This window comes from Camelus bactrianus, chromosome 33, assembly GCF_048773025.1.
Source record: "Camelus bactrianus isolate YW-2024 breed Bactrian camel chromosome 33, ASM4877302v1, whole genome shotgun sequence".
NCBI lineage: Eukaryota > Metazoa > Chordata > Mammalia > Artiodactyla > Camelidae > Camelus > Camelus bactrianus.
The window spans coordinates 13,631,113-13,645,680 of NC_133571.1; the positions used below are offsets into that span (position 1 = coordinate 13,631,113).

Consider the following 14,568-nt stretch of genomic DNA (forward strand, 5'->3'; position numbering starts at 1 on the left):
GGGCTTCCTCCCCCCCTCCTTTTCCCGAGCAATGCCGCTCCCGGAGGGCGGGGCATGCTGTTATCCAGGTTGCGGGGCGGGCGGGCGGGCGGCAGGCGGCGGCCCGGGCCTCGGGATGGCGTAGCCGCGGCCCGGCGTCGGCAGCGCGGGCCCGAGCCGGGTATACAGCTCGCTGGGCCGGCTGGCGCGGCCCGGCGCTCGGCATAGAGGCCGCTGGGTGCAGGCGGCCGGGCGGCGCCGAGCGGACCAGGCTAGTTCCGGGGCCCGCGGCCCCCCCCTCCGCCTCCCCGCCCCCCTGTGTTGTCGCCTCTCCCTCTCGCTGCTTCACTTCACGGGGCGAACATGGCGCACAGCTGTCGGTGGCGCTTCCCCGCCCGACCCGGGACCACCGGGGGCGGCGGCGGCGGGGGGCGCCGGGGCCTAGGGGGCGCCCCGCGGCAACGCGTCCCGGCCCTGCTGCTTCCCCCCGGGCCCCCGGTCGGCGGCGGCGGCCCCGGGGCGCCCCCCTCCCCCCCGGCTGTGGCGGCCGCGGCGGCGGCGGCGGCGGCGGCGGCGGCGGCGGGAAGCAGCGGGGCCGGGGTTCCAGGGGGAGCGGCCGCCGCCTCAGCAGCCTCCTCGTCGTCCGCCTCGTCTTCGTCTTCGTCATCGTCCTCAGCCTCCTCTGGGCCGGCCCTGCTCCGGGTGGGCCCGGGCTTCGACGCGGCGCTGCAGGTCTCGGCCGCCATCGGCACCAACCTGCGCCGGTTCCGGGCCGTGTTTGGGGAGAGCGGCGGGGGAGGCGGCAGCGGAGAGGTAAGGGGGCGAGGAACCCCCAGGTCCGGGGTCTCGACCCTCTGTGGAACCCCCTCCCCTCCCCCATCCGGGACTGTGGAGCATCCCAATGCGGGGACCATCCCGGGGTCCCTAGCCCAGGGCAGATGGCCCTCCCATTCCAGGACCCCAATGCGGGGGTGCAGACCCCCAGCCGCCCCCACCCGGGGATCGGACCCATCTGGCCGAGGTTTGCCCCCCACCCTCCTTCCCTTGACCCTTCCCCAAATCCCTTGGCACAGACCCCTCGCCCGGGTTTCCCATCCCGGGACTGAACCCCTCCTCCCTTTCACAGATTACCTCATCCGAGCAAGATTCCTCCCTCCCTCCCTCCTAGAGACTTGATCCCGCCACATCCCCGCCTCCCTCTCTGGGCAGATGTTTTACTCCTGGGGCAGTTTTCCTCTTGGGTATCTCTCGGGTGATGGCCTCATCCAGAGCCACGTTCTTCTCCCACCCTTGGGGGCCAGTGTCGCTTCCAGCACCTTGCTTCCGAAAACCTGATGAACCCTCGCCCCATCCCCGGGCCAGGTCCCTTCACTACCAGCCACTCCCCCTTCTTTCACCTCCACCCGCAACCCCCTACCCTAGCAGAAAGATCCTCCCTCATCCCGCCCTACCTCACAAGGAAAAATCTACTTTCCTCTCCACCTTGCCTCCCTTAACCTCCTTTGCCTCTGAAGATAACGGTGATCTCCTCCTACAGCAGTCTGTTTCCCCCATTTTACAGAGCTGCAGTTTCTAGCCTATTGGTAGCGGGGGATTACTCTACCTTCACTCCACCCTTTCCCTCCCTTAGAATGAAGGATTAGTGGCATCTTTGAGGGGAATATAGACCACTGTCCCCTAAGCTCAGAGAAGAGCAGCTTTCCACCATTCCCCCTGGAGAGAAGGCAGGCTTTCCCTCCAGCTCTGGGGAAGGGGGCCCCCGTGAGGGGAGGTGTTTATGGGGGGACTTGGGCAGCATCCTCCCAGGGGAAGCAGCTGCTCTCCTACCCCACCCACTGCGCCTGAGAGCACGCAGTCTCCAACCCGGGCTCCCTCCCGCCCTTCTTTTCTCCGTCATTTCATTATTGATCCACCTTTTCCTAGGCCAATCCTGGGGCTTGGAAGAGGTGAGGGAAGCAGGGTTGGGGTGAGGAGAGTAGATAAGGGACAGCTTTACTTTAGTGTGGTGGTGGTGGTTGCTTTTGGTTGGGAGAAAGAGGAGGGTTATGAAGCAAAGTTATTCCTTAGAAGGAGGAGTGAGGGCTATCTATCTCTCTTTCTTTTAAGGGGGACCCAAGGTGGATGAAGCGTTGCGAGCTTTGCTCCTTCCCCATTAGTACTGGGGCAAGAATGGGGATGCTTTGATAGGCATTATTCAGCCCCCTTCAGCCAAAAGGAAAGTTGCCCTGGGAAGGGAAGTTGAGTTCAGGTTCAGCCAGTGGCGTTGCGCATTTGTTTTCCATTGGATGCCGAAGGGGAGTTTGAACTGTAGGGGAAGGGGGAGAATGGGACGGGGGATGCTAGGAGGAGGAAGAGCAGCTGCTAGGGGCCGAAGCGAAGGGGGGTAGGGGGTTTGCTGCTCTGGAGTGCTCTTGATTGAAACAGAAAGGGAAAGATAACAACCAGCCGTTTCCTGCGTGCTCTGCCGTTGGTGCACACAAAATATCCTGGGCAAACCCCTCGTCCCCTATTGTGCCCCGCACCCCTTTAGATCTACGGAAAGATCCTGGGAAGAAGGGGAGGGAGGAGATCCCAGGGACCCCGGCCCCCTCCTTTCAAGGAGCTTGCATTTTTTAGTTGTTAGTCTTCCTGCCTCCTTTTTAAAATCGTTTCTAAGGCAGCCTGATCAGGAGACTGACAACAACCCGCCTTCTGACAGAGCAAGGAGGACATGATGGGGGCGTGTTCCTTGCTGTGTAGCTAGCTGCAGCGTCCCTTTTCCCTGCCTCTCTCTGCTCTCTCTCCACCTCCTTTTCCCAGCCTTCAGAAGGCAGCTGCAGTCAGCAGGGTTGTTTGAGACTATTTATTGGTTGCTGTAGATTATTATTTTTTTTTGAAAGGCCAATTCTGTATTTTTTAAGCTAACAACACAGATCCCATGTAGTTGGAGAACCAAAGGCCTCATACATGACAAAAAGACTGAACCGTTCAGGTTACTTGCATGGAGTTGGTGCTTAAATGTGAGTTGATTTTGCTTTTTTAAAAGATACAGCAGCAAAAAAAAAAAAAAAAATAGACTTACTGACATTTCATTTACCTGCTTATTTTCAGAATTGAGACTTGCCTGGTTATATGCAGAATTTCAGCCCTATGTATATTTGAGTATAATAAGAAAGTCTCTATTAGGAGAAGTGAGTCTGTTCTAAGGGGGCCCTGAGAAGCATTTTCTTCTTGTTTAGCATGCTTATGTATTTTATATTGAAGGATCAAGTGTTCACATTCCAAATGTTGTTATCACATATTCAAAAGCGAAGTTTTATGCTAACAGCTTCCAATCATATCTTTTCAAGAGACTGGTTAGAAAGAGAGCCACCTGGATTCAGGGACCTAATGTCTGGGCACCAGAATGTTTTATCTGTTGGTCTTTGACAAATCACCTTTAAAGTTTTAATCAGGTGCTAACATTTTCCTATCCACTGGCATTATTTTGCTAAGCAGCAGTATGTAGTGTAAAGCCGGTCAAGGAATTGCAGTTATTTCACAAAAGATCATATTAATACGTTTTTTTCTTTAAAACTTTTGCCTGAACAGTGGTTGCTACTTCATCATGAGAACAGTGGTTGCCTCCTTACATTAAACTTCAGCATTTTTTCTGCATTAGGCTTGAATGAGCTGTTGTTCCATTGGCAAGCCTTTTATGTGGTAGTTTGAGGCAATCTAGTGTGGGTTAATGGTATGCGTTCATTAGTGCTAAACCATAGTGATTATATCCTTTGACCTGGTAGTTTTGAGTGTAGAAACCAAGCATTTTGTTACAGAGTCTTATAAATCAATGAAAAAGTTCCAAAAAAGGAGGTTTAGGGTTCCCTTGGGCTGACATAGAATTCTAAAGATTGTTTTTCAGAATGTGTTCACAGATCTGTATCAACTCTTGTCTGGATTTGTGAAGAAGTGGTTTGTGATCCAAAATGATTCTAGCTTCTTTAAAATTCTGGTTTGCTTTAGGTGAATAATGCCTGTAATTTCTCCATAATAAAACGTAAGTTAATACTTATTGAACTACTAAGTTAAGGTAGTTGAAAGGTGACAGAACTTCCAGATGAGTTTAAACTCCTTTAACCATAGAAGACTTGTCCTCCACTGCCACAGCTTCCCAAGTTCCCCCGGGTTGAATCTCTCTGAGTCATAAGTATATGTAAGGAAGGGTTCTTCCTGACCAAATTCTGTCAGAATGGGATTATTTTTAAAAATATATAGGTGTCACTGGTCTCCTGTTTGGGCTTTCTGTGTCAGTTAGGAAGCAGAATTAAAGTTTTACTTGACTGAGTGCTGTAAGAAGTCACAGAGGTCTGCTCTTTCGCCTTCCCTCTACCCTGTGTAGCATCAGTGTCCCATTTTTCTGAGGATTGTCCCAGGTGGTGTTTATACTACTCTAGTTTGCCATCTAAATAAGCATAGTACAGCATCCTCTCTGTTGACTAGAATTTGGGCTGTTTTAATATGAACCCCAGAAATGGTCAAATCGTCAGCAAGTAGTCTTTGTTTATTAATTAGTATAATCCGGTTACCTTTCCTACCGCCTTACAGAATGTTAAAAGTGAAATTTCCAGCCTGATCATAACCTGGCAGACTTTGATTAGATATAAATTGGAAACTGAATTACAACATTGGCATGTATTTTTATTGGAAATGGCAGTTTAGTTCAGGTGGGCTAAGTGGGCTTTGGGTTGGGCTTAGAAAAGATGATGGTCCTGGAGTGGGAGAGTGGGTTTTTTTTTTTTTTTTTTTTTTTTTTTTTTGGATGTTTGTTGGGCACATGTACCAAGAGTGGGAGTTGCTCCTCCATCGCCTTTGTAGCTACTCCTGAGCTGGGCAGGAGGAAAGTGAAGCAGAGAACACAAGTGGAAGAGGAGCCTCTCCGAGTGGAAGTCAATGGAGACGGGCTCTCCATGCACTCGCCTCTCTCACTGACTAGTTTGGACGATTCACTTTTAACCTGAAATTTCTGATCTGTAAAATGAAAAGGTTGGACTAAATGTCAGCTCAGGAATCTTCTCTGCTCCAGTATTCTGATTTCTTTCTATTATATTAGCTATTTGCTCAGGTCAGAACTTCTTATTCTGAGTTTATTTAAAGAGTCAGAGTCAGTGAGCTTTAAAATATCAGATGTGCATTTGTCCACTTAACTGCCATTATTATTGGGAAGAGAAATTGGAACTTGATGGGTAAGTTTTCATTGTATGGACAAAATGTGAGGACTCAACTGTACGGAAAAAGTTCTTTGCTGAAGTTGACCAATTTCATTTATAAGAAAAATGAAGATAAAATTTTAGTTATAACGCATTACCTGGTGTGTAGAGGCCCTCTTATTTGGCTAAATTTGTTTTCATGCTTTCAGTGTTGTAGATTCCTGACTGTCCAAAAGGGAAGTTATTTTCAGTCTAGGTAGAATATTCCTTTAGATGTGTGAGCTTTTAGATGAGAAGAAAACCCCAGTATGCTAATGTATTTATAAATCCAAAGTGATAGTATCTACCTTGCAAGGAGTAATTGTTAATATGCTCTGAAATGTACTTTGGTTTTTACTGAGCATGACAAATGCCATCTTTAGAACTTTTCTTCATCTTACTGAAAACCGTATCACTGGCCCCCATCTTCACCTTCCATTTAATTATCTTAAGGCACATGCTATTGTAGGAAATCATCGTTCACAAAATAGTGATTGATGTTCTGATTGGAAGTTGAGAAGAGAAAATACTCCCATCTTGACTCAGGTCCCATCGCTACTCACCTGGGGGCTGTCCCTCCACAGAGCAGCTGTGCAGACTCATTACCCATTGCCTTCCTTGCCCTGTGGCTAGAGGGGGTGGCAACACTGCTTTGCTTGCTCTGAGGCATAACAGACTGCACTGCCTCTCTGCTCTGGAGACTCACTGTTTTAATTGTAGGCCTCCTAATTAAGATCTCTTTGTGCCTGCCCACATTCCTCTAGTGTTGGCACAGAACTTCAGCTTCCTCCTAGTACTTAACTGAAGGCCTTCAGTCAGGCCTTTTGTGAATATCTTGTCTCTTTCCATTCTTCCTCTGCCAAGGTGGAGAGCCCAGCGGAATAGACCTTTGAGAAAGCAGGGAGCTTTGTGACTGTCACTGCTTTGGGAGGAGTTTACTCTAGAATTGCTGGGATGGGACCTTCTTTTGTTTGCGTATGTTATTTTCAGGAAGTAAGAAAGGTTAAATTACTAATGAGTCTGATATGAGGTATCTACATTTTCATCAGATTCTTAACCCTGTAGGTACTAGTAGGAAAGGAGAAGCCAAAGAGCTTACTGTTAAAGAGTATTTGTTTGAGTCTTATCTAGATGGGTTTAAAGCTTAGTAAATAAAACCTTATGGAGTCAGTCACAGACTTGTGACCTTTGTGGTTGGGAAGACAATGAATTAAATGAAATTATTGATTGTTCCTAAGTTGTATCAGATTTTAAAATGTAGACTGTGAAAGTTAACTTTGAGATTTGAATTAACTTTTTTGATTAGAAAAGACTTCAGGAGGGTCTACAGATTACTGAATTAATTAAGAAAAGTCTTGTAGCCTGCATTAGTTCTCGATAAGTTCAAGAATTGGCTAGGCTTCTAGAGTAGTTTAGGAATAAGGGACAATAATTTTTCTGGAAAATGTAGTTTCACTCTAGTTTCCGTTATGTTAGTGCTTGAAATACAGCATATCTTTTAATGGATCTGTATGTGGCATGCTGGAGGAAATGCAGTCTTTATTAAGAAAAAGGAATCTTAAATCCTTCACCTGGACCCAGATGGTTTCATTGATCACATCAGTATGAGACAGACAAAGAGCTACTTTTTTTGTTGCTGTTGTTACTGTCATTTCATTGGTTGTGAAGAAGGCCTGAAAGAAGGAAGTACAGGACCTTTATGGCACGCATGAAATAAAGCTGGAGCCTGCGCTCTTGTACCTGAGTGGGTGGTTTTATGGCCTAATTCTCTAATTGCTGGCATTTATGACAGTGGATGCAACTGGCCCTGTGGCTGAGGTGGATTATGTTGGGAATAGGGAGAGAAAAGGGGTCCTTTTGTTAGCCTTTTCATTTTCCCCCTCAATAAGTTCTCTGAGAAAGCCCCGAGGAAATACAGAGACACTTGGGCTTGAGGGAATGACATCCCATAAAATGGTTCTTTATGTTTTTAAAAAGGATGAGCTGCTTTTCTTGACGTATCCAAAGAAATCCATACCACCACTGTTAAATATTTCAAGGAGCTTTGTACCTTGTCAGGTTACACACCAGGGGAAGCCAACCAGGAGGCTGCAGCCACTGCCAGGCATTTGCTTTTAAAGACTAAGACATTTGAAAGAAGAATTTTGTTGTGTGATTTGTAGTGGTTTTGGATGATACACACCCCCTTGTATGATTAGTATAAAACTTCTCAGAGGCCGAACTTGGTTTAACTTTTTAGATGTTGAATATACTATTCTGATGAGTTTTAGTTTTAAAGAAACAGTTCGAGATATAAATGTAAGAGTTAGCTGACAGTTTTCTGTGCTGTGTATGAAAATTCCCCTTTCTTTGAAATGAGTAGTTGTTTTTCTATTTGACAAATAGACCGAAGGGATTTCCCCAGCTATTTTACCTTCAATCATCACTGCAGCAATGCCTTGTGTGACACCAGTGGTAGGATCTGTTCCACTGGCATTTATTTCTGGATTTGGAGTCTCTCTCATATAGTTTATCTATTTTCTTGCACCTCTGTTTTTGTGTTTGGTTAGAATGTTTGGGTGTAGATGTTGTGATGTCTTTCAGCGGTATGAGCTATGAACCTTTCTAACATTGGAACTGCTGTAGAGAGATCTAACCCTCACGATCCATGCTTTGCTGAAGCATCGTTGTTTCATTCTCATTTTACAGCATCAAAGTAATTGTGGCTTTCCGTCTTGAATTAGGAGAGTGATACTGCTTGTGAGGGGCATTTTGGGAGAATTTTTTTCTTTAAACTCTCCTTTGTATTATCTCAGCTCTGAAAACTGAGGAGAAGTTAATCACAAATACCTATAATAAATATCTATACCTAGGAACAAATATTTACACATGCTTATATTCAACTTCTGTCCATCCATGAGTATTGACTGATTTTTAGATCAACCACAAACATACAACATTGTCCCTAGATTATTGCCTTTAATTATAAGAAGTAAAGCATGTGGATAACATCTGTTTAAGCTTAGTTAATGAGGAAATCCTTTTGTAATCTCTCCAGCAAGGATTTTTTATTTGTGCATATATAAATACCTTTACAAAGGAAGGGCAGAATCTCATTATCCAATCTGTAATAGTGTGAGATAGTATGGCACAGTAATTAAGAGCTATTAAGACCACAGGCTCTGGATTTAGACTGCCTGGGTTCAAATCTTGGGTTCTAATAATGGCTCTACCATTTATTAACTGATTGACCTTGGAAAACTTTCTTAACCTCTCCGTGCATCAGTTTCTTCATTTGTAAATTAGCAGTAATTGTGCTTCATAAGATTATGTGAGGCTTAATTGAAATTATGCATGCAAAGTACTTAGCACTTTGCCTGGTACATAAGAACCCCTAATTATTGTTAGGACTCAGATTTAAAGGACACGAGTGCTTCATCTTTTCTTTTCCACCAAGATTACTGGTTTCTGTTACTTTGAGGTATACATATATATGTGTACACTTATATATACCTATTTGAGTGCTTATAATCTTGACTTTAGAATGTTTTTGATTTTGGTCTGGATGGTTAATTTCATCAGTAAGCTAGGTGGGGCCAAACTGCAGCCAGCCACACATCTTGGTAACAGTGTATACCATTGATGTCCAGCTAGAATATAATTAGAGATAAGGCAAAAAGGGGCGGAAAAAGAACAAGACAGTAAATAGGCAGGTAGGTAACCAAGGAATACAGTGCTTCCATGAATTGCATAATTATCAGGCCAGCTATACTGGGGTTGCTACTCTTGGTCTCTGTAACTAGTGTTCTTATCTTTTTGAGTATGAGTAGTTGGTGCTCTCTTGAAACAGCTCTGAGACTCTTCAGGGTTCTTGGCTCCCAGGTTCAGATCCATTAGTCTGTACTTGGTAACTATTTGACATTTGTTCTCAAGTTTCAGTTTGGGGAGAGTTAGCCTTGATCTACAGAGATCAATGTACTAACAAATGATTACAGAAGAAGTGCTAAACTGTAGGTTGGAACTTAACTTGAGAAATCAAAATAACAAGTAGAATAGTCAAAAACAAATTAAAAGTTTAAGAATAACTAGTAGAGGATAGTATGCCTGAAGAGTTCTGTTTTATCTCATTAAAAAGAAAAGATTTGCTGAAATACCTGGTAACACCATCTGTTATAGATGAAGAAACTGAGGTACAGGCGAGTTAGCTTTCCTTAAGTTGTATGGCTTGTAAGTGGCAGAGCTGGAATTCAAATCCAGACCTGTAACTGCTTGAAGGCTCATTCATGCTCTTTGCACTGTGCCACCTTCAGTCCCTTTCTCTTCTCACCCCAACCAGTCAATTTCTGAGGCTTGCCCATGATAGCGTCAGAGCGCTTCTTTAATCTGTCCTTGCTTTTCTGTTTTTACCATCCTACTTTAAATTTCCATTACCTTGGCATGAATTGTAATTATAATCTCCTAACTGGTCTCCCTGCCTTTCTTTTCACTGTATACAGGGTTGCCAATGGTTTTCTTAAATACAGATCTGATTCTGTCACTTTATTCCTAAAACCCTTTGACTTCTCACTGAATATGAAATAAGACTTAAAATTCTCAGCCCTTCATAATCTGGCTGGCCTACATTTCTACATTTTCAAAATTATCTCCTGAACACACATTTTTCACTTAATGTGCTTCAACCACATTGGACTACCAACCTATTAGAGGTTCTCCACAATCTGTGTGTACCAGCCTTTATACCTTAGCTAATGCCTCTCCTTTGCCTTAAAGTCTTTCCCATCTTGGCCTGCCTCTGGCTTATTTATCATTCATGGCTGTTCAGATCCCTAGGTTCCAGCTCTTCATGAAACTTTTTAAGATACCACTACTAGTTGAAATTCAGCTTCTCCTTTCCTGTTTTCTTATTGAACTTTATACCTACCGTTAAAGAATTTGCTCCAGGATACTCTATGTTATAAATACTTTTGATCTTGTCTGTCTTTCCCCCATTAGCTTATGATTTCCCTAAGACATAAACTATTTCTGAGTCATTATTTATGTTTTATATTGTTTACAATGGTGACTTTTCATATAGAAAGAAGGTGATCAGTGAATGTTTGTTGAATGGAAAGTTTGGTTTACACACAACTTTTAGGAATACTTTGCAAGGGCATAGCATATAAGCTATTACGTGGTTCAAGACTATTAGCAGGATAATTATGAGTCATTTTTAAGTGTGGCAGAGGACAGTCTTAAGAGCCATCAAAGGACATTTTTGTAAAAGTACTGATTGGGGCTTTACAAGTGCTGTTGAGGAATGCTGATGGGATGGCACCATCTCTTATATAGATAATGCTGGCGCTGATCACCCCCTTACTGGAGTGTTGTTTCCATTTCTAGGTTCCTCAACTTAAAAGGGATGAGGAGACCTTGGAGACGGTTCTGAGGAGACTCAAAAGATGATTATATGATTGGAAGTCAGTCCTATGAGGAAAGGTTGGGAGATGGAAGGTTAAGAGGCAACTTAATAACTCTGTAAAAAACATAAATGGATCCTTTATTAGGCATGGTGACCAGCTGTTTTCCAGCTTCATTGATGCTAGAAGAAGAGAAAAATAGGTTTAAATTGAAGCAAAGGGTCGTTCTGTAAAGAATTTGTTGCTAATGATGGTTGTCATTATGGTGATGGTGCAAAGGTTACCAAAATAATTTTATGATCTTCTCTGGAGGTGAATTTTATAGTACATTCCTGACTATATATGTGTAAAATGATCTCTCAAGCTACCTTCTCATTCTTTGAATCAGTAAGTATTTTTATTCAGATCCTAGGAAGCATGAATCATGTCATACACTTTTTAATATTACCCAAGGGGCCCTAGGGTCTCATTGACTCCCTAAGAAGTATTTGATCTGAATTATCAATTTATAGCAATAATTAACTTTCAGTAGTAAGTTCCAGAGAAATGTATTTATGAAATGATTTTATAGTGCTTTTATGGGAGAATAAAAACTTAGTAAATGGAGCTAAGAGAGAAATCTTAAACATCAAGAGAAACCAGGGGAAATGATAGGTGTGGTCCCAATATAGGAAACAAATAAATATTTCTAGTTTTTATGTCCATTTCAGTTGTAGTTTAAAGAGGTGTACTTCAGAACATCCCTAGTCAAGGCTGTCACGGCTTGTGGATGCATTATAGCAAGTGCTCTGTAAATCCTTTCCAATCTAGTAAGAGTTGGCTTCATGTGAGTGAGGATTACAAAGGCCTCTGACCCTTGGCTTTTGAGGCTGTGAGGAGGGCTTGGATCACTCAGAATGAAACCTTTTTAGATATGTTGAGTTGCAAAAAGCATTTCCGGTACAGTCAGAATGAAAACTGTGAATTGGGATTATTCATATAGATCACCAAAAGTCTGGGCAGAGCTAATACTAATACCAGCTCATTTTCCTACTAGTTCTTACTTCCAAAACCTTGAGTGGGTTATTGAAGCTTTAGGACTTTGAAATTAAGTACTGGAATTGTATGTAAACTCCTTCTTGTAGATAAATTGATACTAGGTTTATTTAAGATTATTTACATATAATGAATATTTTCTAAGGTTCATATAGTAAATGCTATCCACCTTTAACCAGATCATCTCATAAAGTGACTGGCATTCAAAGGTGAAGCTGGATCATTTCAGGAATTCTGCAAGTGGTGGCAAGGTGATGGGTAGTTTGGTTCCCTAATTGTAAAATTGATGTCATTTGAGAAACTGGGAATTGGAAATATAAGAGTCATATTTTTCCCATAATTTTTAATTGCTGGTCATACAGGCATAAATTCAGAAAGCAAGAGATTATGAAAGCAAAGAATAATTCTCATGATTCTTTTTTCTACTTGAGAGACTCTAGTGTTAGAGTAATAATAAAAAAAAAAGGGACTTTTTTTTAGTGTGTTAATGCCACATAATGTGAGCTTCTCAGAATGTGATGACAGACTTCCAAATGTGATGAGTAGTCAGAAGAGAATCAGTTGATTTTTCAAGAAAGTAAGAATATAAAACTTCCCAACTCATAATATTGAACATTGACTTCTCAAAAATATTAGGTCAAAATTGTGGTGGCTGACTTGGTAGCTTTGTTGTTTTGCCGAAAGGAATGTTCACTTTTGTCATCTAACTTCACATTGTTCCTTCAGAAAACTGGCTTTTTAGAGAGATAACACTATTTACCTTTAAAGGAAAGGAAGTTGTGAATTCCTCAGTGTTACTTTAGTTGCTGTTGGTTATTTCACAGCCCAGAAGGAAAGATGGAACCTGACTTTTGCACCGAGATCAGAACAACAAGCTGGAAGAAAAAAATTGAAATTTTATAGTAGACACTTGTAGTTGAATGAGCATATAGCTCAATGTGACTTAACACTACCTAAAGTTTGCATGTGGAGGACCAAAACCTCTTAAAATAAAAAGAACCGTCTCTGAAAACAATGTTGGTGTTTGTTTGTTTAATTTTTCCAGGCTGTTCAAATGTATCTGGTCATCCTGTGGTACCTTCCTGTTAGACAGAGAAGAATAAACCCTGTGGTTGTGATGATTAACTTAATTTCTACAGTATATCAGTTAAGTGGGCTTATTTCTTCTGCTTCAGCAAGCAGATCCTTCAGTTCAGACTTGGAACCTAGGAGTCTAGAAATGTACCTTTCTTAATTTTTGTTTGTTTTGTTTTTGTTTTTTTAAAATCCTGCAAAGTAATTTGGGGCATTGCCAAGAATCTGTATAGCTTACTATCTGATGTAGTGTGTTCATTTTGTGGTTGTTTTTTTTTTTTTTAAAGACAATGAGCTGCTTTATGACTACCTCTTTTTCCAAAGCAGGATGGGTGGAGTTCACCTGTCTCATTTGCTTAGCTCTTTTGAGCATCTTTGCTTCTTGCTCTTGTTGACATGAAGTAAGGATGAAAAGGTACTATTTCTTTTTCTAATTACGAAGTGGGTAGCATTTGTGTTTCATATGTAACAGTTGCTAGGTAGAATTGAATTAAATATTTGAAAACGATTTCACTCTTATGTGGATGAAAATTTTACCAGCTACTGTTACTGAAGAACAGAGTATTATTCTTTGTACTCTTTAATCCTAGGTGACTTTTCGGGTTAACATTTCTCAATATCAGGCAGAGATCATATTTAAAACAGTTTAAATCTCTTCCTATCTATTATGCATTCAAACAGCCGCAGTTTTCTTTGATGCACCAATAGCCAGAGAGACTCTGGCCTTGGCCTGCCTCTGCCAATTTGTTGACAAGAGACTATCATATCAGTTCAATAACTGCATACATTTTCGACTAGTTGGATTTCAGAAGTCATCTTGGCTTAAGAAAGTTTGTCTCCTGATGTCTCTACATTGACCATGCTTGAGTATATTAAACTTTCCCCTTCTTAGAAAGTCAAGAATATTATTGTTAAATTCACTTTTTGGAAATGATTTACAGGTTTCACTGTATTTTTTTCTACTTCAGATGGTGAAAAAGTGCTTGCAAAGAGGCTCTTCTTCCCCCTATATGGCATTCATAAACATAGCACTCTACAGAGTAAGAAAGGGAGACTGGAACTCTAATCTATTTTCAAAAAACTTCTGTTATGTACCAGGCAGATGACCAAGTGCTGGGGCATTAACATTGAACAAGTCCCTTCCCTCATAGAACTTACTATCTAATTTTTTTTTACTGTGCTCAGCTTAAAATATAGCATGAATCTAAGTACTAAAATTACAATACTTTGCAAGGTAACTTCGGAAATTGGTAATTCGAAGATCAAAGCTCTCAAAACTAATATTAACAGAATTGTTAATATTAAGCAATTCAAGTGGTGTTCTTTATTTACTGATCTACTGATTCTTGAGAGTCAGTTATACCAAGCGTAATATATGAATCAGGATCTCTGAAATATACCCAGGATATTTAGTAGCCTTTCCCTTTTGTTAAAAGGAAACTTAAGCATTAGCACATCCTTTGCTGCCTTCTACAACTGAAGGAGTGTCACTCTCCACTTGTACCCCGGGTTCCATCCCCTCTCGCCTGCTCAGGTTTGTTCTGCAGTTATCCCCTCTCCTGCATTGGCAGTTTCTCTCTCATCAGTGTATAAAACTCTGTCTTAGATAATCCTACTTTTAAAAAACCCTTGACCCCACATCCTTTTCCAGCCACTACCCACTTTTCTGTTCCCTTTCACAACAAAACTTGGAAGTGCCCTGTGTAATTACAGGGGCCACTTTGTCACCTCTCTTCCCCTCCTCAGCCATTGCAAGTGGGCTTTTAGCCCCATGACTCTACTGAAATTGCTCTTATCAAAATACTCAAGGACCTCTCTCTTGCCAGACTGAATAGATAATTCTCAGTCCTCATCCTGTTCAACCTTTGGGCAGCATTTGAACCAGCTGACCACTCCCT

At 42.4% G+C, this 14,568-nt stretch overlaps 1 protein-coding gene across 8 annotated transcripts in view; it reads left to right on the plus strand.

Annotated features, from left to right (window-relative positions):
• The first annotated feature begins 327 nt into the window (after positions 1-327).
• The window catches only part of KMT2A (lysine methyltransferase 2A), a 71,810-nt gene continuing 57,569 nt past the window's right edge, over positions 328-14,568 (plus strand). For 5 of the 8 annotated variants that reach the window (XM_074356878.1, XM_074356883.1, XM_074356880.1 and 2 more), the window contains exons 1-2: positions 328-792; positions 2,880-2,978. In XM_074356878.1, the coding sequence (XP_074212979.1) occupies positions 343-792; positions 2,880-2,978 (549 nt within the window). In that variant the 5' untranslated portion in view covers positions 328-342. The remainder of the gene's footprint in view (positions 793-2,879; positions 2,979-14,568) is intronic. The other 3 variants (XM_074356881.1, XM_074356882.1, XM_074356885.1) reach the window with 1 other exon arrangement.